Here is a 27,487-nt window from a genome sequence, read left to right on the forward strand (position 1 = left end):
AATTTCCTTTGGAAATTCGGAAGCAGTCAAAGAATAACAACATGGCTTGGGATATTACAGTTATATTAACTGTTAATGTTTCCTTCTTTTCTGTTCTTTCAATCTCTACCTCTGGCTTCTCTCACTCTCTTTTCACCTCCTTCCCTCTCTTTTAATGTCTGCAGCTGGGACTACCTACATCTTTGGCCGTGGAGGAGCCCTCATCACCTACACATGGCCTCCCAATGACAGGCCTAGTACACGGGCAGACCGACTGGCTGTAGGCTTTAGCACACAACTTAAAGAGGCTGTACTGCTACGAGTGGAGAGTGCCAAAGGACTGGGAGACTACCTAGAGCTTCACATAGTAAGTCCTTAAAGGGGAAATGTGTGGCATGGGCATGGGGTCAGCTTGAGTGGTGTTGCAAAACTTTGGTATATGATTAGGTGAAGGAGTATAGCCTACACAAGTAGCAGAAATTCTATTGAGGCAGAGCTAGCTTTGTTGAGTCTGGATAAATTTCATGTCCCACTTGCTTCTCTTGGTCAGCTGCTGACTCCTTGACAACTGTCACTATTTGCCTTTACCACAACTCACAGCACTTTAACATGCCTCAATCTTGTGCCTCCAGATATTGCCAAAAGCTAGCCTTGAAGGACTGGTTTAAAAGCAGCACCTTAAACCTTGACAGAGTAGAAACTGCTGTGTTTTACACAGTGCAAAAGTAAATGGTTGGTCTGTGTGGTTGAGCTCACAGCCAACTGACCACCATAACCAAACATCCATTTGACTGCTTCTTCTGCTGTTCAGCTGAGTAGGTCTGATCAAATTGGTCATATGTCCAAAATACTGTAAAATGGCACTGCCTTAACAACCCAAAAGTACACAGTTACATGTATCTACATTTGGCTTTACCAGCTTGCTATTTTTCTGTCCATAAACTATCCAAAATGGGGTTCACTTAAAACAGATGTCAGTGTAAAACCAATTTGCATTGTTCAAGACCACTGTTTTTAAATTAGCTGTGCAGCAACTTCACACAAAATAAATTAATTGGATCAAGACCATTGTTTCATTGTGTCGTGTCAAGGATAGTTATTGTACCCTTGCAAGAAGCACTGAAGGGTTTGATATTGGCCTCTACTTGAAAGCATATCCTCTTGTGATTAGTGGTAGTCTCTGCACCCTTGACCTACATAGGCTGAACAACAGCAGCCTACAATGTAGATGGCCTAGAATAAGCTGAACAATAGGTTTACTACTTCTGGTCAATGACTTTTAGAGCAATTTAAGTGAAAGTGATGAAGGACAGATTAGATTTTGCCTGGATTCATGACTGCTCCTTTGGAACCATCAGTTTCCTCTTGGTGAACGAATGTGAAAAATGGAGATGCCTTTCTGAAGCTATGTAACTCACCAAAAACAAATGAGTGGTTAGAAAGATGGGAGATGGAAACAGTGAATAATTATCAAAGGCTGATGGTGGGAAGATCTCCTATTGTACATTGTTCCCTAGCAAATGTTTTGAGAAGAATAAGGAATAGAGAAAAGGTTGAGTGACTGCTCACAATATTTGATATGCTAAAAGAGTTCTACAGTTCTAGGGTCAGAAACCATGTGAAATTGGAAAAAGAGACATGAAAGGAAATAATGAGTAAGTGTTCATGACCTTCCTCATTATGATTTGAATTTGAGCAGTTTGGAATATTCCATTGAGACTGAAATGAAGTCAGAGCCATAAGCCCAAATTTGAAGAGAGCAATGGTGGAAAGTAACAAGAATATTGATTTTCCTGTTGGCTGTAGTGGAAGCCTCCTACACTCTGAAGCACCATCTGCTTTTGCATACTACGAGTCTGCTTTTATCTGGCAGTGATTGCAATAGGTCTTTAAAACACTTGTGGGTCTTTAAATATATATTGATGGCACTTGCAGATGCCAGTTGACCTTCTCTCCTTCTGTCAGAGTGGGAATTTATTTCAGTAGAAGGCCTTCTTTCGATGATTAACTCTGATTCAACTACAGTATGTGGAAAATCACGATTAAAGTCCTGAGTAGTCAAAGAGCTAGCTTGCACTTTACACTCTTCAATAAAAGCATCTGTTCCTCTTGGAGTGCTCTGAGGCATTGGGAGAATATTAGGAAATCTCCATCGCTGGGTCAGAGTCAGTGTCAAACATGATACCATTGCGCTTAACAACTTGTAGTCTGAACAGATTGAGGTCTGGCTAAGAGGACAGACATTGGGGAAAGAATGGTAGAGAAGAGAAATGATAATTAGAGAAGACCAGCATAAAGCAGCATAGCATGAAGTCATATAAATGTTGCCATGGTTGTGGTGCCATTTTTTAAGTCTGCCAAAAATGTGTGATGGCTCAAGAAAAGCTTTGGGAGTCGTAATAACTAATATCTTTCACATTTAGCACCTAGAATGGGTTCCCTGAATAGTTGGGGTTTCTTGGGTACCTAAAAATTTCAAGTAGAACCTATAGTCTGTTATGTAGAACCTTCCAGGTTGCAGGGTGATGCAGTTGATAGTGTTGCCTTCTCAACGCTCCAAGGTTCCTGATTAAATACTGAGCTTGGGTATTGATATACTGTATTATTATATCCACATTCACTGGATATGAGCAATCATGTGCTCTGATTGGCTACTCTACTACTAGGCTATCAGCTCATGTACTGTGAGGAGAGAAAACCAAAGTGGCAGAGCGTGTTGCTGAACCAACCAAGGACAAAATAAAAACTCTACTCAAAAACAAAACCCCAAAAATACAACAAAAAAAGCAACAAAATATGGAATAAAAGTATTTGATGGTAAGAATGTATTGTGTGTGTGGGTTTTTTTTCAAGAATTATTATTATAGCATTTTTCACAAATTGCTGCTGTCATTCCACCAGTTTGCTTACATTTTTCATTTCCGGCATAAGAATTGTTGATTTTTTTAGACTGGTTCAAAAGCTCACAGAAGTTTGAACATTACAGAACTAAAATCTCCAAGGAAAAAGTAATTAAATGTTTAAAGCTATTCTATACCTCGGCATGACAGCAAGACAGCACTTTCTACAAAAAACAAAACAAAACACTAAAGTCAATTCATGCAGCCATCGATAGGTTTTTAAGAAGTCTGCCTAAGTGGAAATGATTTTGTCAGACGTTTTGTATAAGGTTTTTATCAATCAACTTTGCTAAAAATAAAAATGCTCTGTTTCTCAAAATCCAGTGAATGTGGATATTATAAAACATATGCGCATCATCAACTGTCAGCTCATGCACAACTTGATTTCGCGGAATAATTGTTAATTATCTATATGGATTTTCACCGGGGGTGGCACGGTGGTGTAGTGGTTAGCGCTGTCGCCCCACAGCAAGAAGGTCCGGGTTCGAGGCCCGTGGCTGACGAGGGCCTTTCTGTGCGGAGTTTGCATGTTCTCCCCGTGTCCGCATGGGTTTCCTCCGGGTGCTCCGGTTTCCCCCACAGTCCAAAGACATGCAGGTTAGGTTAACTGGTGACTCTAAATTGAGCGTAGGTGTGAATGTGAGTGTGAATGGTTGTCTGTGTCTATGTGTCAGCCCTGTGATGACCTGGCAACTTGTCCAGGGTGTACCCCGCCTTTCGCCCATAGTCAGCTGGGATAGGCTCCAGCTTGCCTGCGACCCTGTAGATCAGGATAAAGCGGCCAGAGATAATGAGATGAGATGAGACTTTCACCGGGTTCTTGATTTCTTTTTTCTCCAAGTTCTTGATTTTCATTACATCTCCCAAAAGTATGCTGTTTGGTACATTTTCTATACTAACTTGCCCCTAGATGTGAACTTGTCTACTTTCTGTTCCGCAACGACATCACTTCCAGGGCATATTCCCACCTCATGCCAAGGGTTCCCAGGATCGGCTCCAGATCCCCAGTTCCACTAGTCTTAGCTGCTCAGCATCTATGTTTCCCAAAAAGCCCATATCCACTTAATTCTATTGCTACAGATTTTGAACTCTTGGTGGAAAGTTCCACTAGGTATTGCAGTACGCTGTTTTGAATTTTTTCATAATTGCTCCACTGAACTTCCAGTTTGGCATCTTCGATCCACCATCATAATGTTAACACAGCACAAGACTGATGAAGAAGATGATAATGGTGTGTCACAGAAAGCACACAGCAGCCATTCTCTCCACCTCCAGCCCCTGTATAATATACCGCTTTATTAAGCACACATCCCACCTCTGTCATCCTTTCTCTCCTCCCTGACAGCTCTGTGTATCACAATCTTCTCACCCTATCTGTCTTTCTCTTTTTCCATTTCTATCCCTCATTCAGTTGCATTTTGCAAATGCTCTCTGTCATACCTGACTGAACAGCAAAGGGCATTGAGACCATCTAAGCTGCTTTAGTTACAGACCATTCAGATTTGTTGGGAACTCAGTATTTAAGGTTTTCAGGTAATGATCCATACAGTTATGTGTTCAAATCTTGGGCATTGCTGCACTGGATTAGAAGCATTGCTTCTTTCAAACGGTACTATCTCAAAAATCAATGCTAGTTGCGTGAACCCACACCAACGCTGATTCCTTTCAGTGGAAAAGGGATCCTTCTTTTCTGTTTTCCACACTGTCTAAAGCATATCTCTTTTGGTTTTATTCATCTTGATGCAGGCTTGGAGCTGGATTTCCGGCTTGCATTTGTATGCTGCCAGATTAATTATGCATATCGAAATGTTATTAGACATGCAGTAGCAGGGAGGGTGAGACGAGGCCTTCAGATCAACACACTCACTGAGATAAGGTGCTTCGATAAAGCCTGATTGCGCGACAGATAAAGTTGCCACAAGATAACTGATTTTTCCTCTGTAGTTGTGTGTGTGTGAAAGAGATAATGTGTATTTTCTTGCTCTGATAAATACCCTTTGATCAGAGGCACTGGTGTGTAGAGGCCAGCAGGTGGCCACAACAGGCTTATTGATTAATGTTTTCTCTATCTGGAATGAAGGGCCAGAGTAATTAATTTCTCTCTGCTGCATCAAAGGAGGCCCTCTTATGCCTTAGGACTCTCTTTCCTCCCTCAAATATACACACACACAAACACACACACACGTAGTATTGTCTTACTGTTTGTGGGTTTTTTCGATTGACATGCATAGCTGTAGCCAAATAAAGCCAGGGTTAAACATTAGCTTAACTGTCTTTACCTTGAACTTCATCATTAATTCAGCCTTATTAACTTTAACCTTAGTCTCAGCAGCTCCAGATTACCTGATACTGTACATTTTGCACACTTTTCTGGTCACAAGCTTCAGTATCTTGAAGGCTGTAATCTGTTGGCTGCAAGCTAGCCACACCGTTCAACACAGTGACACAATTATTTTTTCAGGGCAAGGTCTTATCAATAGTTTGGAAAGAGTTCACGGCATCATGTATTTAAAAGTTATTTCGGTTTTGTCTGAAATTTTTTGTGGCAAGTAAATATACTTGGCCATGTTCAATGTTAGTTAAATTACCTATGAAAGTACACATTTTGTAGTAACCTTAACCTAAGTAAGTTTACCTGTAGTAACACTAACCTGAATCAGGTGACCCTTTTACACATCCTGTTCAACATGGGAATCTTACGCCTTCATTTCACATCACATTCTGTGGAAAATGTCTGCATGAGGAATGGGGTGTGTGTGTTAGGACTGGGACTGTTTTGGCCTCTAGAGGCCGCTGTTATTTCCATCTTGTCATGTTTGTTTTGGCCTCTAGAGGCCGCCACTGTGTTTTTGTGTTTGTCTTCATTGCCTGTTTCCTGCCCCGCCCTGTTCCTTAATTAGTGTGTGTATAAATACCCCTCTGTTTGTTCCCTTGTCACGGAGTCTTTTTCCTATGCTATGCCTGTTAGTGCTAGTTCCCTCTGTTCCATGGTCCTTGCCTGTGTCTTTGTGGTTTTGTACTTTGCTTTCTTTTTGGACCTTTTTGAATTTTGTTTGTACCATTTTTGAGATCTTCTGAGTGTTTGCATTTTTGCCTTTTCTTTTCTTATTTTTGGACTTTGAACTTTTGGATATTTTTTATTTTTCCCTTTATCTTCTGAGCTTTTGGATTACTTGTGTTTTTCTCGGTGGATTACATTTTGTAAATAAACTTTTTGATACTTTTCTACTTCCGCCTCACGCCTCTGCACTTGAGTCATCCCCCTGGTGGCCTAGTGGGGGTTTGCTGGATTATCACACCAGCGAACCAGGTTCGAATCCCAGCAAAACCCTAACAGAAAGACTCCGTCATGACCGACTCAGCAGAGTCTTCATCTGTCTACCCGGCCAACCTTCAGGGAATGATGGCTGCGTTAACACGCCTCGGATCCACCATGGACACTCATGGACGAACTCTCGCAAGCCAACGTGAGACCCTTGCTCGCCACGAGGTACTGCTTCAGCAGATTGGGAAAACCCTGGCACAGCTGACTTCTTTGCCCCCATCTCCTCTGCCTGATTCTGCTCCTGCTCCACCAGTCCCTCCTGCCATGCTGCCTTCTTCACCTCGCAAACCCAGCCTTCCTGCACCACAGAGGTATGACGGCAACCACAGTGAGTGTCGAGAGTTCCTTACCCAGTGCCAACTCACCTTTGAGCTTCAGCCTACCACCTACACTACGGATCGCCGTAAGCTTGCCTTTGTGATAACTGTTGTTAGCTGGTAAGGCGCGGGCCTGGGCCACTGCTATCTGGCAGAGACAGGGACCCGAGTGCTCTGATTTCCAGCTGTTTACTGAGGAGATGCTTCGTCTCTTCGATCAAGCAGACATCAGTAAAGACACAGCCAGAAAGCTCATGTCCATCCAGCAAGGGGGAAGCGTCGCAGACTACGCCATCTCATTCCGGACGCTCGCAGCAGTAAGTGGATGGAACGAGACTGCCCTGGTGTCAGCCTTCCACCATGGTCTGTCTGACCCCATCAAAGACGGTCTGGCTTCTATCGGATGCCCTAGTGACCTCGAAACACTGATCTCACATTCTACTCGTCTGGACAACAGGATGAGAGAACGCCACCAAGTCCAGAGCCTCCCCGGCCTCCCTGCCTCTACCTGGAGCCCATCTACCTCCTCCAGTGACTGTCCAGAACCCATGCAAGTGGGTCGTACTCGCCTCTCCACATCTGAGAGGGAGCGCAGAAGGAGAGACAAGTGCTGCATCTACTGTGGCAAGCCTGGTCACTTCCGAGCATCATGTCCCAAACTCTTGGGAAAAGGACCGCCCCGTCCAGCCGAGGGAGGGTTGTGACGGGGCCTACCCTCTCTCCTGAACTTCCTGGCCAAAGAGTTTACATCCCGGTCTCCATCTCCGGTGAGTCCGTCCACTCTTGTCAAGCCTTGTTAGACTCCGGGGCGGCTGGAAACTTTATGGATGTTCACTTCGCCCAAAGTATCAATGTCCCGACTGCACCTCTTGAAGTCCCACTGTCTGTGTCTGCCCTGGATGGCCAAGCCTTAGGTGACGGAAGAGTCACCCAAGTAACTTCTCCAGTCTCAAGGTCACAAGGAAGAAATATCCCTGCACCTGATTCCTTCACCAGAGTTCCCAGTGATTCTAGGCCTGCCTTGGCTTACCCGCCACAACCCTCACATAGACTGGGTAACAAGCCAGGTTGTGGAATGGGGCCCTGCGTGCCATGCCTCTTGTCTGCTCTCTAGCTCTCCTGTGTCTCCTGCTGAGCCCCCTGATCTCACCAAGCTATCTCAAGTTCCCACAGAGTACTGGGATTTGAAGGAGGTATTCAGCAAAAGCAGGGCCGCCGTTCTTCCTCAGCACCGGGCCTACGACTTGCCATCGACTTGCTCCCTGGGACTACCCCTCCTCGTGGCAGACTGTTTTCCCTCTCTCAGCCAGAACGCAAGGCCATGGAGGAATACCTCAAAGATGCCCTGGTCTCTGGGTTCATTCGACCCTCCACCTCACCTGCTGGTGCCGGCTTCTTCTTTGTCGGCAAGAAGGATGGGGGCTCCGACCATGTATTGACTACAGGGGCCTGAACAAGATCACTGTGCGCAACCGATATCCCCTTCCGCTGATGTCCACAGCATTCGACCTGCTCCAAGGCACCACCGTCTTCACCAAGTTGGACCTACGGAACGCATACCACCTCATCCGTATCCGACAGGGAGACGAGTGGAAGACTGCCTTTAACACCCTGTCTGGGCACTACGAATACCAGGTGATGCCCTTCAGACTCACCAACACACCAGCTGTTTTTCAGGCCCAAATCAACGACGTCTTGAGGGACATGATTAACCTGTACGTTTTTGTCTACCTCGACGACATCCTTATCTTTTCCAAGACCATGCAGGAGCACCGCCACCATGTCCTCCAGGTTCTCCAGAGGCTGCTACAGAACAATCTTTCGCCAAGGCCGAGAAATGCGAATTTCATGTTCCCAAGGTCTCCTTTCTGGGTTTTATTGTACGGACAGGCCAACTCCAAATGGACCCAGCCAAGACCCTGGCCGTCCGGGACTGGGCCACTCCCAAGTCCGTCAAAGAGGTTCAGCGGTTCTTAGGATTTGCTAACTTCTACCGCAAGTTTATCAGGAACTTTAGTTCTGTAGCAGCACCCATGTCGGACCTCACCAAAGGGACAGGTGGATCTTATGTCTGGTCTCCTCAGGTGGAAAAGGCGTTCAAAGACCTCAAGCACCGCTTCTGCACGGCACCCATTCTGGTCCTCCCGGACACCTCCCAACCATTCATCATGGAGGTGGACGCCTCGGACAGTGGTGTCGGCGTGGTGCTCTCTCAACATTCGGAAGGAAAGCTGCACCCTTGCGCATACTTCTCCCACCACCTGAGTCCTGCAGAGTCCCGGTACGATGTGGGGGATTGAGAACTGCTAGCGGTCAAACTGGCCCTTGAGGAGTGGAGGCACTGGCTGGAGGGAGCGCAACATCCATTCCTGGTTTGGACGGACCACAAGAACCTGGAGTACCTCCAGCAAGCCAAGAGACTGAACCCACGACAGGCTAGGTGGGCCTTGTTTTTCAGTCAGTTTGACTTCACCCTATCGTACTGCCCCGGCTCCAAGAACACCAAACCTGACGCACTGTCCAGGCTGTTCTCTGCCACTAACAGGGAGAGTGAAGTCGGGCCTATTATCCCTGTGTCCCAGATTGTGGCCCCTGTCCGCTGGGGTATTGAGGAGACTGTCCGACGAGCCCAACGCCAGGACCCCGGTCCTGGGACAGGGCCACCGGGCCTCTTGTACGTCCCACATCAAGCCCGGGCCAAGGTTCTCCAGTGGGGTCACTCGTCCCCTCTCACCACCCACCCGGGAGCTCGAAGGACCCTGGACTTTTTGAGAAGGTGCTTCTGGTGGCCTAGCATGGAGAAGGAAGTGAGGTCATTCATCCTTTCCTGCGAAGTGTGCACCAGAAGCAAGAACCCATGACAGCACCCCCAGGGTCTCCTGCATCCTCTGACCATTCCCCGGCGTCCCTGGTCCCACGTGGCAGTCAACTTCATCACGGGTCTCCCCAAGTCACAAGGTAACACTGTCATATTGGTCATAGTTGACTGATTTTCCAAGGCCTGCTGCTTTTTACCACTGTGCAAGCTCCCTTCTGCTCTTGAAACTGCTAAGCTATTATTCACTCATGTCTTCCGAGTCTTTGGTCTCCCGCAGGACATCATCTCAGACCGAGGGCCCCAGTTCTCCTCCCGAGTGTGGCATGGGTTCTGCAAGGTCATCGGAGCCACTGCCAGCCTCTCCTCTGGGTTTCACCCACAGTCCAATGGCCAGACGTTGAGGCTCAACCAGGACCTGGAAACCACCCTGCGAGGCCTGGCTATGGATAACCCGACATCGTGGAGCACCTGGCTGCCATGGGCAGAGTACGCCCACTACACCCTGCAGTCATCGGCCACCAAGCTGTCGCCATTCCAGTGCCAATTCGGGTTCCAGCCACCTCTGTTCCCGGACCAGGAGGAGGACTCGGGGGTGCCCTCGGTCAACCAATATGTGAGTGTCGCAAGACCTGGAGCAAGGTCAGGAAGACCCTCATCCAGACCTCCAGAACCAACCAGACTCAGGCCAACCGCCATAGAAGACCTGCCCATGCTTTCCGCCCTGGCCAGCGGGTTTGGCTGTCCACTAAGGACCTTCCGCTGCAGGTGGAGAACTGCAAGCTTGCTCCTCGCTGCATTGGCCCCTTCAAGGTGGTGCGCAGGGTGAACCCTGTTGCCTACCGGCTCCAGTTGCCCTGGACTCTGAGGATCAACCCCACATTCCATGTTTCCCTGTTGCGGCCCGTACTTATGTCCACGTATGTCCCTGCCCCTAGGAACCCCCCACCCCCCTGCATCTTCCAGGGTCAGACTGTGTTCACCGTGCATCGCCTGCTTGACTCCCGCCGGGTCCGCGGCGGGCTTCAATATCTAGTAGATTGGGAGGGCTATGGCCCTGAGGAACGCTGTTGGGTCCCCGCCCGGGACATTCTAGATAAAGGACTATGCCGGGACTTCCATTCGGCCCATCCGGATCGCCCTGGGAACGTCAGGAGACGGTCCTAGAGGGGGGGCTCCTGTTAGGACTGGGACTGTTTTTTGGCCTCTAGAGGCCGCTGTTATTTTCATCTTGTCATGTTTGTTTTGGCCTCTAGAGGCCACCACTGTGTTTTTGTGTTTGTCTTCATTGCCTGTTTCCTGCCCCGCCCTGTTCCTTAATTAGTGTGTGTATAAATACCCCTCTGTTTGTTCCCTTGTCATGGAGTCTTTTTCCTATGCTATGCCTGTTAGTGCTAGTTCCCTCTGTTCCATGGTCCTTGCCTGTGTCTTTGTGGTTTTGTACTTTGCTTTCTTTTTGGACCTTTTTGAATTTTGTTTGTACCATTTTTGAGATCTTCCGAGCGTTTGCATTTTTGCCTTTTCTTTTCTTATTTTTGGACTTTGAACTTTTGGATATTTTTAATTTTTCCCTTTATCTTCTGAGCTTTTGGATTACTTTTGTTTTTTGCGGTGGATTACATTTTGTAAATAAACTTTTTGATACTTTTCTACTTCCGCCTCACGCCTCTGCACTTGAGTCATCCCCCTGGTGGCCTAGTGGGGGTTTGCTGGATTATCACACCAGCGAACCAGGTTTGAATCCCAGCAAAACCCTAACAGTGTGTGTGTGTCTGTGGTCTGTGTTGTTCCACCTCTGAATCGGAATGGTTGACAGTAACAGAGGAAGGATTGATGCCTGTGTAAAAGGGACAACCAGCATTGCGGAACAGGGGTGGTTTGTTTGTTTTAACATTGATATTTGTTTTTAACATCCTTCTTTCTGAGACAAGTGAAAATTCAAGCATCTCCATCTCAGGTCCAAGTGACTTTGTGCCTCATATCACTTCCTACTTCTCTTCACTTTCTCCTGGAAAATATTTCTGATCCCAGAGCAACTTTGCTTGTGTTTGAAGAGTGGTATAAATGCCCATGGTTAACAAAAGCACTTTAACACTCAGCTCACCTGCCATTATTGTTTTGAAAGCAATGTCAGTATGTTTGGGGTATCCGTTTGTCCGACATGTAGTATGCTATGCATCACTCTGGTTTTGCCAATGCTCCATTGTGTTATACGTAACATCTGTGGTTGTGAAACACCAGCATGCTGTGTAAAAACACACTGGAGCAGCTTTATTTGGTTCATTGTAAACAACCAAACCTGCACTGTCAGAAACAGGGGTACAGTAGGAGTCCATCTCTGCGCCTCAAGTTACAGTCTACACCAGGGGTGGGCAAACTTTTTGGCTCAGGGGCCACATTGACTTTTGAAATTTGCCAGGCGGGCCGGGCCAACACCAAATTCATACATATCGAACATAAACCGGAAAAGCTTTAGTGTTATTGTAAGGCCTTCACTGACAGAGACCCAAATGCAGATCAGATTGACATTTATTTTAGTTCTCAGTCAACAAAGGCAGAGCAGAAAAATGCATGCAGTTCAATAGATTGGCACTGGATCCATCCAGAAAAGTAACACACACACACACACGTGACAGTAAGAAAAGTAGCACACTTAATTCTTAAATTACACCTTTGAGCTGCCAGGATGAGTAGGATGCCAGTGTATTTGTATATTTGTATCATTTTATACATACAACTAAATTGCATATCATTAAATTGAACTAAATTACACATCAGTACATATCATTTTTGTACATTTCACTGAACCCGTAGATTTACACCTGAGTGTTTTTTTTTTTTAACCATCCACTTCCAGCCTGCCAGTACAATCAACCACCATTAGTAGGAGAGGTACCACACCATTCCAAAATGTTTGCAGTTCGACAGTTTGGGTACCACACCATGCCAACATATTTGCAGTTCAACAGTTTGGGTACCACACCATGCCAACATGTTTGCAGTTCAGTGGTTTGGCACTGGATCCATCCAGCCCACAAAATCAAACAAAACAGCTCAAGAAAGCAAAAAAACTCCAAACTGGTTTTCAGGTTCAAAGTCACTCACTGAAATATTTCCAGTCCTCAAAAAATCAAACCACAGGTTCCAAACAGGTTTTCATATTCCAAAAGGCCACTCATAGATCAGAATAACCTCCACAGGCAAAAGTCCAGGAACAGATATAAGCAGAAGCAAGGTCAGCTGCTCATAATACACCTATAATAGCAGACAGGGACATAAATGAGGGGCGGAGCAGATACCCAAAAACACATGGTACTTAAAAACAAACACCAGCACTACAGCAGCCACCCACGACAACCAAAATTACTAAGAGTTATACTTTTTATATTATTATGTCTGTAAACATGTGACTACCATCTTATTACAGCTCCAACATAGTTTTAAAAAAAGTGTTAATACTCACATTCACTCAGCAACCGCTGAGCTGTATTCGTCCGTGCTTGCGCTGACTGGTTGTTAGCATAATTAGCATGCTTGGAGGAAAAGTGACGTTTGATGTTATATTCCTTTAAAACTGCAACGGTTTCTTTGCAAATAAGGCATACAGCCTTTGATCAGACTTCAGCAAAAAAAATTTAGTTGTCCATTCTTTACTGAACGCCCTGCACTTACTGTCCACTTTTCTTTTTTTAGGACCACTCACTGTAAAGTTTTATCCTGTGTTCTCGAGATCATCAGTGGCACGGGCGCCAGAATGACTTCCATGGCACACGCTGCACCACTCTGCAAATGTAATCTCGCGTGAATACGACTGACTGGAAAGACGGATCTCTAGAACACCTGTCTACGTGATAACACTGACGCTTATAGTTTATAGATCTGCTCAATCGTGTTTATATGATTGTCTTCCGCGGGCCGGATTAAAAATGCCAACGGGCCGGATGTGGCCCGCGGGCCGTAGTTTGCCCACCTCTGGTCTACACTAATATACCCCTGAGGGCTCATTACTGGTTCTCAATTTCACTATATGTCCCTTTTTAGGGCCAAAAAGATACATATATGTTCCCAAACGGTATATAAAGGGTAAAAATAAGTACCTTAGAGTACTGCCCCAGTGACAACCCATTGTACCCCTATAGGTACAATAATGTACTTTATTTTCTGAGAGTGTGGAATATTAAGGAGTCTTCTTGCCAGCAATGTTGCAGAATATCTGTGTAAAAAGGGCTTGAGTAATATTAACCTCAGTAACAGTGACGCTAACCTTAACCTTATTACCCCTAACCTCAACCTCAGCAGACTTAACCTCAGGAATGCCAGCATCTTGTGCTACTTCTCAAAAATTGCATAACATTATTGGTTAGCTCTCCACAACTACTTAGCCTGCTAATACCAGCATTTTCAAATTCAATACAATAATAATAATAATAATAATAATAATAAATTTTATTTATAGAGTGCTTTTCTAAATACCCAAAGATGCTTTACAAGGTAAAAACAAGGTTAAGGCAGGTTAAAACAATAGAATAAACAATACATAAAAACATATAAAACATAAGTCCAAATTGTATTATAGACTGTATGCAGTTCTGAAGAGGAGAGTTTTTAAAGATGATTTGAAGCTGAACAGGGGTAGGTTTCCCAAAAGCCTCTGAATGCTAAGAGCATCTTAACTAAGAGAGAGAGAGAGAGAGAGCGTTCATTGTGCTGCTCGCTCTACCATTTAATGATGATTTTTGTGCTGCAATGCTTTTGGGAAACTCAGGCCAGGTCAGTGCAGTCACCGATGTGTTTGAGGAGCGAGTTCCAGAGGGAAGGGGCAGCAATGGAGAAGGCTCTGACAATTTCCTACAATACAGTACTCTGACAATACAAGACAATTTCATTGAGTGTACTCAAAAGCATCCTGCTGTTCGAGTCAACCCAAACCAATGGGACTCTGCTTATGTTTATCCACTCTTAGGGTGCTTAAATGTCCTGCAGGAAATCAAGACTGTGGGTCCAGTTGCCAGAAAGAGAGAAACAGAGTCTCATTCCATCAAGACTTCAATCATTTTTGTTCTTCAAGAAACAAAGGTCTCATATGATTCTTATAAAACATAGAAATTTTCATTATTGCTTCGAGTAAGAGCAAGAGCATGGCCATTCCTTTTGTCCTTTCTTCAGCCATTCAAGGAAGACCAAATTGCTGAGATGACAGCAACATTTCTGGCTAAGAAAAATCAGCAGGTGATTTTGCAGGAGCTTTGGAAGAGCCTTGGTAAAGCTCTGATTGTACTTTCTGAGTGGCACTAAAATGTCTTCATTGGGTTTGAAAGCACAGCTGGCTGAGCTAAGTGGCAATCTGCCAGGCCTGTCAGAACTACAATGAGTGTCTACAAAGCACACTTTCTCACTGACTCTTATATTGCTCCAAATGGATATAAATTTCCCTGTTATGAGGGGAAATATTAAAAAAAAAAATCCCAACACTGCTGAAAAGGTGCATGAACAAATTTGTCTTTTTGGTGCGTTTCCACTTTTCCTTCTACAGTACTGTGCAAAAGTCTTGGGCACCCTATTTTTTTCATACAAACTTTATCAATTTCTATTTAATGACTTCTACATTATTGAGTCAGTACAAAAATATTTTAGAGTTCCAAACATTCATTTCCAGCACAAAAATAAATGTTACAGAAAAAAAAGAAAGTTTGTATCTGAGAAGCAGATTACTTAAGAGAGTACTTTTCAGATTAAAAAAAAAGAAAACATAATGAAGGCTGCTGGGCTTTGCTGCAAAACAAAGAAGCGAGTGTGACAGTCACAGTGTCCAGAATAACTGTGGCTGGTTCTGTAAGATGCTCAGTAAAACCTACAGCTCATTTCCTTATAAAACTGCACTCATTGTACCTGAGACTACTATTTTTTTTAAAGCAAAAGGTCATCTCACACCATATATTGACTTTGTTTCATTTATTATGGCTTCCTGCTGTTTATATATATACATTTCATTTTGTTATTTATAAGCCATTTTTGGTCTACAATATTTCTTGACATGTGCCTAAGACTTTTGCACAGTACTATATGTGGAGCAGTTTGTGGTGTAGCTTGGTGTTAGTGGATCATCTCTCCTCTGTAATTTAGTGACACCGTTCTGCATAAATAGTCCAGCTTCTTCAGAGCAGAACACTGTCGTTGCAAGATAGATGGTTTCAGCCCTTAGTTCCTAGCCCAGCCAGGTCGCTTGCTCCTGGACACATGGTTATTTATTACAACTTTGTGTGTGTGTGTGTGTGTGTGTGTGTGTGTGTGTGTGTGTGTGTGTTTACATGCATTTGTCAAGATATGCTCTAAAAACCTCCTCAGTCTTGTGCACACGCCACCATGCTTTTAGTATCATTATTCACTCTGTTCCATTTATATTCTTTTAGCATAAAACACATTAAGAATATTTACAGCTAACAAGACATGCTTCGTTCTCTTAATCATGCTGTTATTGCTTGGTTCCTGACTTTTAATTTGTCAGTTGCTGTGAATGACTGGCTGAATGTTGTAATTAGAATGCTCCCATTGGCTCATTGATCACATGTTCAAGTCCTCAGCTGTGACACTGCACCCTCAGGAGCACCAGTTCAATGGGGTTGCTGTGGCATCAAATTGATTGACAGCACATAACAGTCTGATTGGCAGACATGCTCCACTCTTTGGCACACAATGCTTTAAAGCAATGTTTCTCAACATGGTCTTTAGCACCCACCAGGTTTTCCTTTTTTGTCTTTTCGTTATATTAACCTGATGGCTCATGGAGTATCCTATCCAAAGCTTAATCTTAATTGGCTTGATCGGCTGTTCATACTTCCATGTGTACGCGTGTTTATTTATTGGTTTCCAATGAGAAAGTATACTTTTGAACACAGTGACACAGTAAACTTTTAGAAGCAAGCTATAGTCAATTGAGTTTAAAAAAAAAAAGGTTCAGGGCAGCAATTGCAAACATGATCTTGTCCATTCTTGTGAATGATTGGCTGATACTGGTGCTTGGAATGCCCATGGGAGCCAGTGGGATCAATGAGCCAATGAGAGCATTGGCTTATTCACCATGTGTTCAAGCTCTCTGCTCTTTGCTGTGAGACTTTACGCTCAGGTGTGCCAGTTCAGGCACTAGAGAACAGAAAATGGTTAATTGTAAGTAAATAGGATTTACAGACAGCCTGTAGGAAGTCTGTCAAATATCCTCTTCCTGGGAAAGAAAGTCTGGCTTGTGGGATAATGGTCACACTGGACTTTTGGCTCATTGTTCTCGAAAAATAAAGCCACTGATGATGGGACATCCTCATTTCAGAAGGAATGCGCAGTGGTCTGGTCAACAACTAATGCTTTTGGTAGCTGGCTTCTTAAGGAACATTAAGAAAATAGCAAGACAAATTCTGTTGTGGTACCATGTGATGAACTGGTCTCCCATTCTAAGTGTCTGCCCAGTGTCCCTGGGGTAGGCTCCAGATCCACCACGATCCTGACCATGACCCATCAGGACATCTACAAATACATTTTGACAATACCAAAATGTAAACTAAACATGCTAATGGACAGCAAAAACATCATTATTATTTCAAGAAAGTTTCAGTTTATGAGTCATGTAAGCAGAAAATAGTAATTTTCTTTAATCACAAGTCTATCATTAGAAAATCTTCATTGTCGGTTATAGAATTCAGGCAGGATTTTATCAGGATTACCTCATACGGTGTGATAAGTAATAATCTTAAAAAGACAGCTCAAATCACACAGTGTAAAATCAGATTTATTCCTCTTTTATACTTCATTTTTTCCCTTTTCCTTTGTCTTAAATTACATCATTCCCCTATATGTTTTGTCCATTACACTCCCTTACTCTCTATATGGGTAAATCTCTCAGTCTTTATCTGTCAGTGTCTCTTTCTGCCTTCATTCACTGATATGAAGGAATGAGGTTATATATCGTTGAAGAGCAATAGGGTTCCCTGCACTCTGATTGGCTTTCATGGTGAGAGGTAATTCAAGACTGAAAGCCTCAGCAGCCCTTAGAAAGTGAGTCCCTGCAAAGCCACTGTACATGTTGAATCTTTCATAGGTTGTCAGGTCACTCGATAAGACAAACATCCTTCAGCCTGTGCCAATCTATCCTGACAAATCCAGAGTATGTGCACTTGTAGAGGAGACCAAGTTTGGCAGCATTTGTGTACAAATGTGCACATGGGAAGAAATCATTGTGTGACAAGTGACACATGTTATTGATAACCTTCGCATAAATACATCATGATTTTTCAGTCATGCACATGTAGACAGATAAAGCAAAAGAGGAAACTGAGTGAGAAGAATGTTCATGGGGAAGATTTATACAAATTGAGCTTGTAACAAACAAACAAAAAATAGGCTTTCTCAAAATAATAATGACAAAAATACCTGCTGGGTACTGTCATCAAGATAATAATAATAAAAAAAAAATCAGAGTCCTTCCCATGCCAGGACCTGGTCTTCCCAGACAGTCTCCCATCTCAGGGCGGTGCTGCTCTTCACTTCTATAGCCCTCAGCCTCTCCAGCTAGGTTTACAGTGGGGGACCAGTCCTCTGGTAACCACAAGAGTTTGACTACCCACTCACATCTGTATTGCAGCATGTCTTGCCAGTAGATACCATTTTTATGATGGTCTTTGAGATGACCCAACCATGAGTAGAACTCGCAATCTCCTGATCAAGAGACAGACACACTAACCATTAGGCCATCAAGAGCACAATCTGCTTTTTTTTTTTTTTCAAAAATTATGTTTCCAATGATGTCTTGAGAATCATGGTGTCCAAAGAACATCCCCATTGTTTACTTTAAGACTTCCTGTTCCGATAGATTTGCTGACCTACAAACTTTGGGTGGTCTGCCACCTAAGGTGCCATGTTCTAAGTTGTTTATCACATGTAAAAGTAAATAATATCAGGAAATAAAAGATGAAATTCTGATCTATTTAACCTATAACCCAAATGTTGTCTTCAGCATATACAACCCCGATTCCAAACAAGTTGGGACAAAGTACAAATTGTAAATAAAAACGGAATGCAATGATGTGGAAGTTTCAAAATTCCATATTTTATTCAGAATAGAACATAGATGACATATCAAATGTTTAAACTGAGAAAATGTATCATTTAAAGAGAAAAATTAGGTGATTTTAAATTTCATGACAACAACACATCTCAAAAAAGTTGGGACAAGGCCATGTTTACCACTGTGAGACATCCCCTTTTCTCTTTACAACAGTCTGTAAACGTCTGGGGACTGAGGAGACAAGTTGCTCAAGTTTAGGGATAGGAATGTTAACCCATTCTTGTCTAATGTAGGATTCTAGTTGCTCAACTGTCTTAGGTCTTTTTTGTTGTATCTTCCGTTTTATGATGCGCCAAATGTTTTCTATGGGTGAAAGATCTGGACTGCAGGCTGGCCAGTTCAGTACCCGGACCCTTCTTCTACGCAGCCATGATGCTGTAATTGATGCAGTATGTGGTTTGGCATTGTCATGTTGGAAAATGCAAGGTCTTCCCTGAAAGAGACGTCATCTGGATGGAAGCATATGTTGCTCTAGAACCTGGATATACCTTTCAGCATTGATGGTGTCTTTCCAGATGTGTAAGCTGCCCATGCCACACGCACTAATGCAACCCCATACCATCAGAGATGCAGGCTTCTGAGCTGAGCGCTGATAACAACTTGGGTCATCCTTCTCCTCTTTAGTCCGAATGACATGGCGTCCCTGATTTCCATAAAGAACTTCAAATTTTGATTCGTCTGACCACAGAACAGTTTTCCACTTTGCCACAGTCCATTTTAAATGAGCCTTGGCCCAGAGAAGACGTCTGCGCTTCTGGATCATGTTTAGATACGGCTTCTTCTTTGAACTATAGAGTTTTACAGTGTGGCAAAAAAGTATTTAGTCAGCCACCAATTGTGCAAGTTCTCCCACTTAAAAAGATGAGAGAGGCCTGTAATTTTCATCATAGGTACACTTCAACTATGAGAGACAGAATGGGGGGAAAGAATCCAGGAAATCACATTGTAGGATTTTTAATGAATTAATTGGTAAATTCCTTGGTAAAATAAGTATTTGGTCACCTACAAACAAGCAAGATTTCTGGCTCTCACAGACCTGTAACTTCTTCTTTAAGAGGCTCTTCTGTCCTCCACTCATTACCTGTATTAATGGCACCTGTTTGAACTCGTTATCAGTATAAAAGACACCTGTCCACAACCTCAAACAGTCACACTCCAAACTCCACTATGGCCAAGACCAAAGAGCTGTCAAAGGACACCAGAAACAAAACTGTAGACCTGCACCAGGCTGGGAAGACTGAATCTGCAATAGGTAAGCAGCTTGGTGTGAAGAAATCAACTGTGGGAGCAATTATTAGAAAATGGAAGACATACAAGACCACTGATAATCTCCCTCGATCTGGGGCTCCACGCAAGATCTCACCCTGTGGGGTCAAAATGATCACAAGAACGGTGAGCAAAAATCCCAGAACCACACGGGGGGACCTAGTGAATGACCTGCAGAGAGCTGGGACCAAAGTAACAAAGGCTACCATCAGTAACACACTATGCTGCCAGGGACTCAAATCCTGCAGCGCCAGACGTGTCCCCCTGCTTAAGCCAGTACATGTCCAGGCCCGTCTGAAGTTTGCTAGAGAGCATTTGGATGATCCAGAAGAGGATTGGGAGAATGTCATATGGTCAGATGAAACCAACATAGAACTTTTTGGTAAAAACTCAACTTGTCGTGTTTGGAGGAGAAAGAATGCTGAGTTGCATCCAAAGAACACCGTACCTACTGTGAAGCATGGGGGTGGAAACATCATGCTTTGGGGCTGTTTTTCTGCAAAGGGACCAGGACGACTGATCCGTGTAAAGGAAAGAATGAATGGGGCCATGTATCATGAGATTTTGAGTGAAAACCTCCTTCCATCAGCAAGGGGATTGAAGATGAAATCTGGCTGGTTCTTTCAGCATGATAATGATCCCAAACACACCGCCCGGGCAATGAAGGAGTGGCTTCGTAAGAAGTATTTCAAGGTCCTGGAGTGGCCTAGCCAGTCTCCAGATCTCAACCCCATAGAAAATCTTTGGAGGGAGTTGAAAGTCCGTGTTGCCCAGCGACAGCCCCAAAACATCACTGCTCTAGAGGAGATCTGCATGGAGGAATGGGCCAAAATACCAGCAACAGTGTGTGAAAACCTTGTGAAGACTTACAGAAAACGTTTGACCTCTGTCATTGCCAACAAAGGGTATATAACAAAGTATTGAGATGAACTTTTGTTATTGACCAAATACTTATTTTCCACCATAATTTGCAAATAAATTCTTTAAAAATCAGACAATGTGATTTTCTGGATTTTTTTTCTCATTTTGTCTCTCATAGTTGAAGTGTACCTATGATGAAAATTACAGGCCTCTCTCATCTTTTTAAGTGGGAGAACGTGCACAATTTGTGACTGACTAAATACTTTTTTGCCCCACTGTAGCTGGCAACGGCGGATGGCACGGTGAATTGTGTTCACAGATAATGTTCTCTGGAAATATTCCTGAGCCCATTTTGTGATTTCCAATACAGAAGCATGCCTGTATGTGATGCAGTGCCGTCTAAGGGCCCGAAGATCACGGGCACCCAGTATGGTTTTCCGGCCTTGACCCTTGCGCACAGAGATTCTTCCAGATTCTCTGAATCTTTTGATGATATTATGCACTGTAGATAATGATATGTTCAAACTCTTTGTAATTTTACACTGTCGAACTCCTTTCTGATATTGCTCCACTATTTCTTGGCGCAGAATTAGGGGGATTGGTGATCCTCTTCCCATCTTTACTTCTGAGAGCCGCTGCCACTCCAAGATGCTCTTTTTATACCCAGTCATGTTAATGACCTATTGCCAATTGACCTAATGAGTTGCAATTTGGTCCTCCAGCTGTTCCTTTTTTGTACCTTTAACTTTTCCAGCCTCCCGTCCCAACTTTTTTGAGATGTGTTGTCATGAAATTTCAAATGAGCCAATATTTGGCATGAAATTTCAAAATGTCTCACTTTCGACATTTGATATGTTGTCTATGTTCTATTGTGAATACAATATCAGTTTTTGAGATTTGTAAATTATTGCATTCCGTTTTTATTTACAATTTGTACTTTGTCCCAACTTTCTTGGAATCGGGGTTGTAGCAAAGACAAATGAATTGGCCTCATCATTCTAGTACTTAAGAGGGGAGTATATGAGGAAGAGGGCAGATAGTGCTTTGCTTGAAGTCTATTCAGCTGCTCTGCGATGTAGCCTGAGCTGCAGTTAAAAAAAAAAAAAAGGTGTGATGGCTGCCTTTATGTAGCCCAGGTGAAAATAGCTTATAAGTTAATAATTAGTTGAATAAATTAGAATAAATCTCATCTCATTATCTCTAGCCGCTTTATCCTGTTCTACAGGGTTGCAGGCAAGCTGGAGCCTATCCCAGCTGACTACGGGTGAAAGACGGGGTACACCCTGGACAAGTCACCAGGTCATCACAGGGCTGACACATAGACACAGACAACCATTCACATTCACACCTATGGTCAATTTAGAGTCACCAGTTAACCTAACCTGCATGTCTTTGGACTGTGGAGGAAACCGGAGCACCCGGAGGAAACCCACGCGGACACGAGGAGAACATGCAAACTCCACACAGAAAGGCCCTCGCCGGCCACGGGGCTCGAACCCAGACCTTCTTGCTGTGAGGCAACAGCGCTATGCCTCATACTTGGAAAGGTTAAACTCAAGTACCACACCCCAGTCCAGCTGGTGGCGGTAATGCACCATTGAAGCTAGTTGCCAACTGCCATAAAAACGAAAGAAGAAGAAGAGAACGAGAGTTGGAAGGTCATGCTGACGAGTTAAACCAGTGAGCTAATTGAAACAATCAGATATTGAGTATTGCTGACGTTTATTTTATGTTCTGAAGTGTTTTATTTATCCTTCTGTCTATGCCGATAGACTGTGGTTACTTTGAACATTCTTTTGCAGGGCTAGAAATTCATATATTTTTTCACCAGCCAGCCGGACTAGTTACCTTCCAAAGTAACTAGCCAAACAGAAAATCAACTAGCCAAAATTTGTTCATGTATGAATTTTACTTCTGTCAGAAATAACACAAAAGAGAGTAGTTACCATTGTTCATGACTAATGTGCATTTATTTCAAGACCCGAGTATTTTGATACTATTGTTAAATACATAAATGAGAACAACACAGAGCACCATAATATAATATCAACAAATAATAATATATTGGAAAACTTGGCAAATTGGTGTATGAGTATTGAAAACAAATATACTTACTATCATGACTATAGCACCCAAAATATGTCCAACATGCTTTCTGTATTTAACCATTTATGAGAGAGAAAGCATTAGGAGCTTCATATTGACTAGGAATCAACTTGAAAAAAATTAATTATTCCATAAAAATCATATCGCAGCCAAGGCCTACCCTGCTCCCACGTTTGCTTATAAGTCCTTTGTCATTTCTCCTCTTCAGACTGAGGTCGCTTTGTCCCCGTCTCTGGCGGTTTCTGTACACCTTTCAGAAAATTCCACATCGCAACGCAGCTTTGGCAGATGTAGATGAAAACAACAACAACAACAAAAACACGTGTTTAAATGGGCAATAATGTGGCCACATCTATTGAATTTGATAACGTGATTACCGCGATATTCAATGAGATGCGTTATATGCATGCGCAGTAGTGAAAAAACTGACAGCCTGACTCGTACACGATATAATTCGGAATCCTTCGGTATTTTTCGTCCTGCCGATAAACACATTGATTAGAACAGACATGGCACACACTTAATATGTGGCGGCTTTAGTTGATGGTGTGTCTGAATCTTCGCTTCATATATATTTTTTATTTTCAACTAGCCAGTCAGGCTGGCTAGTAACAGGAATTACCCACCAAATGACAAATTAAGTCGCTTCGGGCGACCGGACCACCGCGAATTTCGAGCCATGTTTTGCTAAGTTGACTAAGTTGCTAGGGAAATCGCAAGCTGCTGAAGGCCACGCGCTGACCGCATGGACGTGGATTGTTGATGGTGAGCCACCCACTTCAAGAGTCTGGACTGTGAGTTACATTGGAAGAGTTTTCCTGTGTTTTTGGGAACATGGACGTTCTACAGCAAAGCCGACTGACTAGCCGACTGACTATTTTTGATGAAAGTGAATCTCTACATCGCAGGAAGAATGTTCTAAACTGCAACTTTTCCTCGGATCACGTGGACACCGCATGGACCGCCTCACGTGGTTGCTAGCAAAGACTACCTTACACTCGTTGGTAATGGACTGATTGATTAGCACTTTAGTATTCTTGATAACTGCACATTCATTGATTCATGATACAGATTTTGAACTGAATATTTGTTGAAGGGCGGCATGGTGGTGTAGTGGTTAGCGCTGTCGCCTCACAGCAAGAAGGTCCTGGGTTCGAGCCCCGGGGCCGGCGAGGGCCTTTCTGTGTGGAGTTTGCATGTTCTCCCCGTGTCCGCGTGGGTTTCCTCCGGGTGCTCCGGTTTCCCCCACAGTCCAAAGACATGCAGGTTAGGTTAACTGGTGACTCTAAACTGACCGTAGGTGTGAATGTGAGTGTGAATGGTTGTCTGTGTCTATGTGTCAGCCCTGTGATGACCTGGCGACTTGTCCAGGGTGTACCCCGCCTTTCGCCCGTAGTCAGCTGGGATAGGCTCAGGGGTGTGTTTAGCCTATTTTTGGGGGTGCTCAAGCACCCCCAAAAACGAGCTCAGCACCCCCTAGCTCAGCACCCTCAAAAACACTGCTTTTGGATGTAATTTTCAGAAATAAGTGCCCTTGCGCACTGCGCAATGAATGTGTGCGCGGCCATGTGTGTGTTCTTGAATTCACCTGTTAGGTGATAATTGAGCAGTAAAATCCCTCTCCTCCTTGCGTCCCCTCTGATTGGGTTGCCTGTCCGCGCGAGTGCTTGCTACGACATGGTGGTTTTTTTAACTGGATTCCACGCCGATGAGGAACTCGAAGTAGCACCTGAGTATTACTGGCATAGCGAGATGTGAAGGTATGGACTGGAGTTACAGTTGTTAAACACAACACAATAATATGCATAATGCAATATTGATGTTCCCTGGTCTATGAACAGAATGATAAAAACGACATTTATCATCCATATCGAGATACTTTTGTGCAGAGCTGTACAAGTGCTACGGTGCTAGACCACCATGTGTTAGTCAATTTTATTTAATGTAACATAGTGTTTACGTTTGCTTATCATTCTTATCATGCTTATCAACAAAAAATATAAACTAATGTAAACTAATGTAAAATCATAATACACACTATTATTACACAATACACAATAACACATTAATTAACAATTACCACTGTTCAAAATGAATAGCTCCAACATTATAAATGCAGAAGTAGGTCTTGTTTAGTTAAAAATATAACATAAATATTTGTGTCAGTGGTTGTAAATGTGTAGATATCATAGTTTATTGGGTCAGCTTCTGTTCAAACATTGCATAAGTCTAGTCTAGTCTTGTCTAGTCTAGTCTTCTTGTCTAGTTAAGTCTAGTCTACTGTAAATGCGGAATAAACGTGGAAACACTGTCGTTCAAGCCAGGTGCCTCTGTCAGCTCTGGGGCCTAAGCACCCCCAAAGATCAGATGCTAGAATCGCCCCTGGATAGGCTCCAGCTTGCCTGCGACCCTGTAGAAGGATAAAGCAGCTAGAGATAATGAGATGAGAATGAGATATTTGTTGAACTGTGAATGTTATTTGATATTGCATTTGAATGTGTTATTTTCCAACTGGTGGAGATGCTGAATGCATGTCAGTGGTTTAGGTTGAAGAGCCTGCTATTAGGAAAGTAATACTTGATTCCATGATTCTAAAATAGGCCTATGTCAAATTGATAATCTGTATGTTGAGTTGATAAACAAGATAAATAGTTAAAACCCAATAACTTACTGCTTAAACAATTAAAAGTGGGAACTGATTAAGAACCTATGATGGGTAAAGAATAAAATTAGGATTGAAATTGAGCTCAAATTAGATACTGAAACTAAATAGGTTGTCAATTGAATAATAAGAAACTTATTATTATTTTCCTTTAACTGATTTATTGCATTTATATGCAAAAGGTGTGAGTGTGTAGTTCATGTTGTGTTTGTAAATGTCTTGTCTAGTGCCAATTTATAATTGCAATTACCCAACTACTTCTACCTTTTTTTTTTTTTTTTTTTTATAAACAAGCCAGCATTTAAACTAACTTTTGGTCTGAGGTGTGGTTTTTTTATTATTTAACCATTTATAACTGCTTTCCCTCTGAACCTAGTAACTGGTCCATAAACATCTTATGTGTAGTAAGTGCTACATTTACATCTTGGAGGAAGTGTCTGTTAGCCTTTATGCTTCCTTATTTGGTGGCTGTCATGTAATCGGGGAAAGCTATTTACAGAGCATGAAATGCCGAATGACCAAATTGGGAAAAAAATTGGGGTAAAAATCCAAAAAGAAAAGAAAATTCCCCCTTAATCCTTTAAAATCACAGGACCTTTCTGCTGTCTATCATCATCTTGTAACTTCATAGCAGGAGTCTGTTATGTAGTCTTTCATATATTGGATAGTAAAGATGACTTGTATGAAATATGATGAAAGCTTAAGTTTTGGTTGGAAATTTGAGAGAATGACAAAAGGCACTGCATCTGTAGGACGATGGACAATAAAATAGAAATAAAAGAACAAAGATAGAAAAGCAGATACCAGTATATACTTTACAAGGAGAAAAGAGCCACTGTAGAGAAGAGGTCAAGATGTTAAACCTTTCCAAGGTGTCCAGAGAGAAGGCCTCTGTTCACCAACAATCTATTTATGCAGTACAGGGGCCTCAGGGATGCATTCTCCCATCAACCACTGCCCCATACACACACTGTCACACTACCACACTTTAGCAAAAGTACATAAAGCTCTAAACCCTTCCTACACACTAGCTGGAACCCATCTGCATAATCCTCCTCCCTTATTTTCTAAATCCTGTTCACACAAACCCACTCTGAGCACATCTGTGATTGTAAACGGGTTTCTTCCGGTCTGTCATTTTTGTTGGTCAGAAGCTGTAAGCTGTGAGCTCAAGTTCATCCTTTTGCTGTTAGAAGCCAAAAAAGCTTTCCTATCTCTGAGTAAGGACCTAGTGCATTTAAGTTCATTGAAAGAAGAAGGAGAAAAAGAACATCCTTTCTGCACTGGACTGGTTAGCACTGAGTTCAGCCCCCTACCGCCCACAAACTCAGATATGCATTTAGAAAGCAAAAAGCAAAGAACAAAAATAAAAGAACCAAATTGGTATATATCGATCTCTCAGCTCAAGGCGTTTACCATTTATCATTTTAACAAACGGCTTAAGGCAGATTATTCTGAATTTTGGTGGAACTAAGCCTAACAGTACCATCAATGGTTACAGGCAAAACCACACATAATGGTATGAAGCTGGGGCTGTTTTCTTTCAAGCCCATATTTTAGACTCATGCACTCTATCAGGGAAAGTCATGTCAGGTGATTACACAGAGTGAAATGCCCCCTAGATTTGATCTCCATTTGGACAGATATTGGGAAGGTGTGTGTGAAATACAGTCACGGGTGTAATAAATGCAACCACTATCGATTATGCTACATCACAGGATAGCTGAATAAACTCAGAGAAAATAGCCCTAACTGCCATCTTCCGCATACATGAGCTCACAGACATGAACAATTGGCTAGTGTCTTTGTGATTGATAGAGGAGTTCGAGAGAGAGTAAAGCCATCCCACCCACACAGAAAGCATGGCCAATTCCACTCTTTTCGATCCCTGGTCACAGACAGCTGTGGTATCATCAGGATTAAACCTGCAATTTCCTGACAATTGTGCCATCTATTGCACCACTGGGGACCATGTTTGACCTGGTTTTTGTCTGAATCTGGGACGTAGACTAATAATCAGCAGAGCACTCACCTGTACTTTCAAAGGACTATGAAAAGACATGATGGAAACTTAAGAGAATTTGCAGTTTAGGTCCACATATGGGTGAAATGAAACCGAGTCCAGGTAAATGCAAGGTAATCCT

At 43.1% G+C, this 27,487-nt stretch overlaps 1 protein-coding gene across 3 annotated transcripts in view; it reads left to right on the forward strand.

Annotated features, from left to right (window-relative positions):
* nrxn2b (neurexin 2b) overlaps positions 1–27,487 on the forward strand; it is a 1,271,620-nt gene that overhangs the window by 1,081,794 nt on the left and 162,339 nt on the right. For all 3 annotated transcript variants that reach the window (XM_060917059.1, XM_060917060.1, XM_060917061.1), the window contains one exon: positions 165–346. In XM_060917059.1, the coding sequence (XP_060773042.1) occupies positions 165–346 (182 nt within the window). The remainder of the gene's footprint in view (positions 1–164; positions 347–27,487) is intronic.

This window comes from Neoarius graeffei, chromosome 3 (assembly GCF_027579695.1).
Source record: "Neoarius graeffei isolate fNeoGra1 chromosome 3, fNeoGra1.pri, whole genome shotgun sequence".
NCBI classification, from domain to species: Eukaryota; Metazoa; Chordata; class Actinopteri; order Siluriformes; family Ariidae; genus Neoarius; species Neoarius graeffei.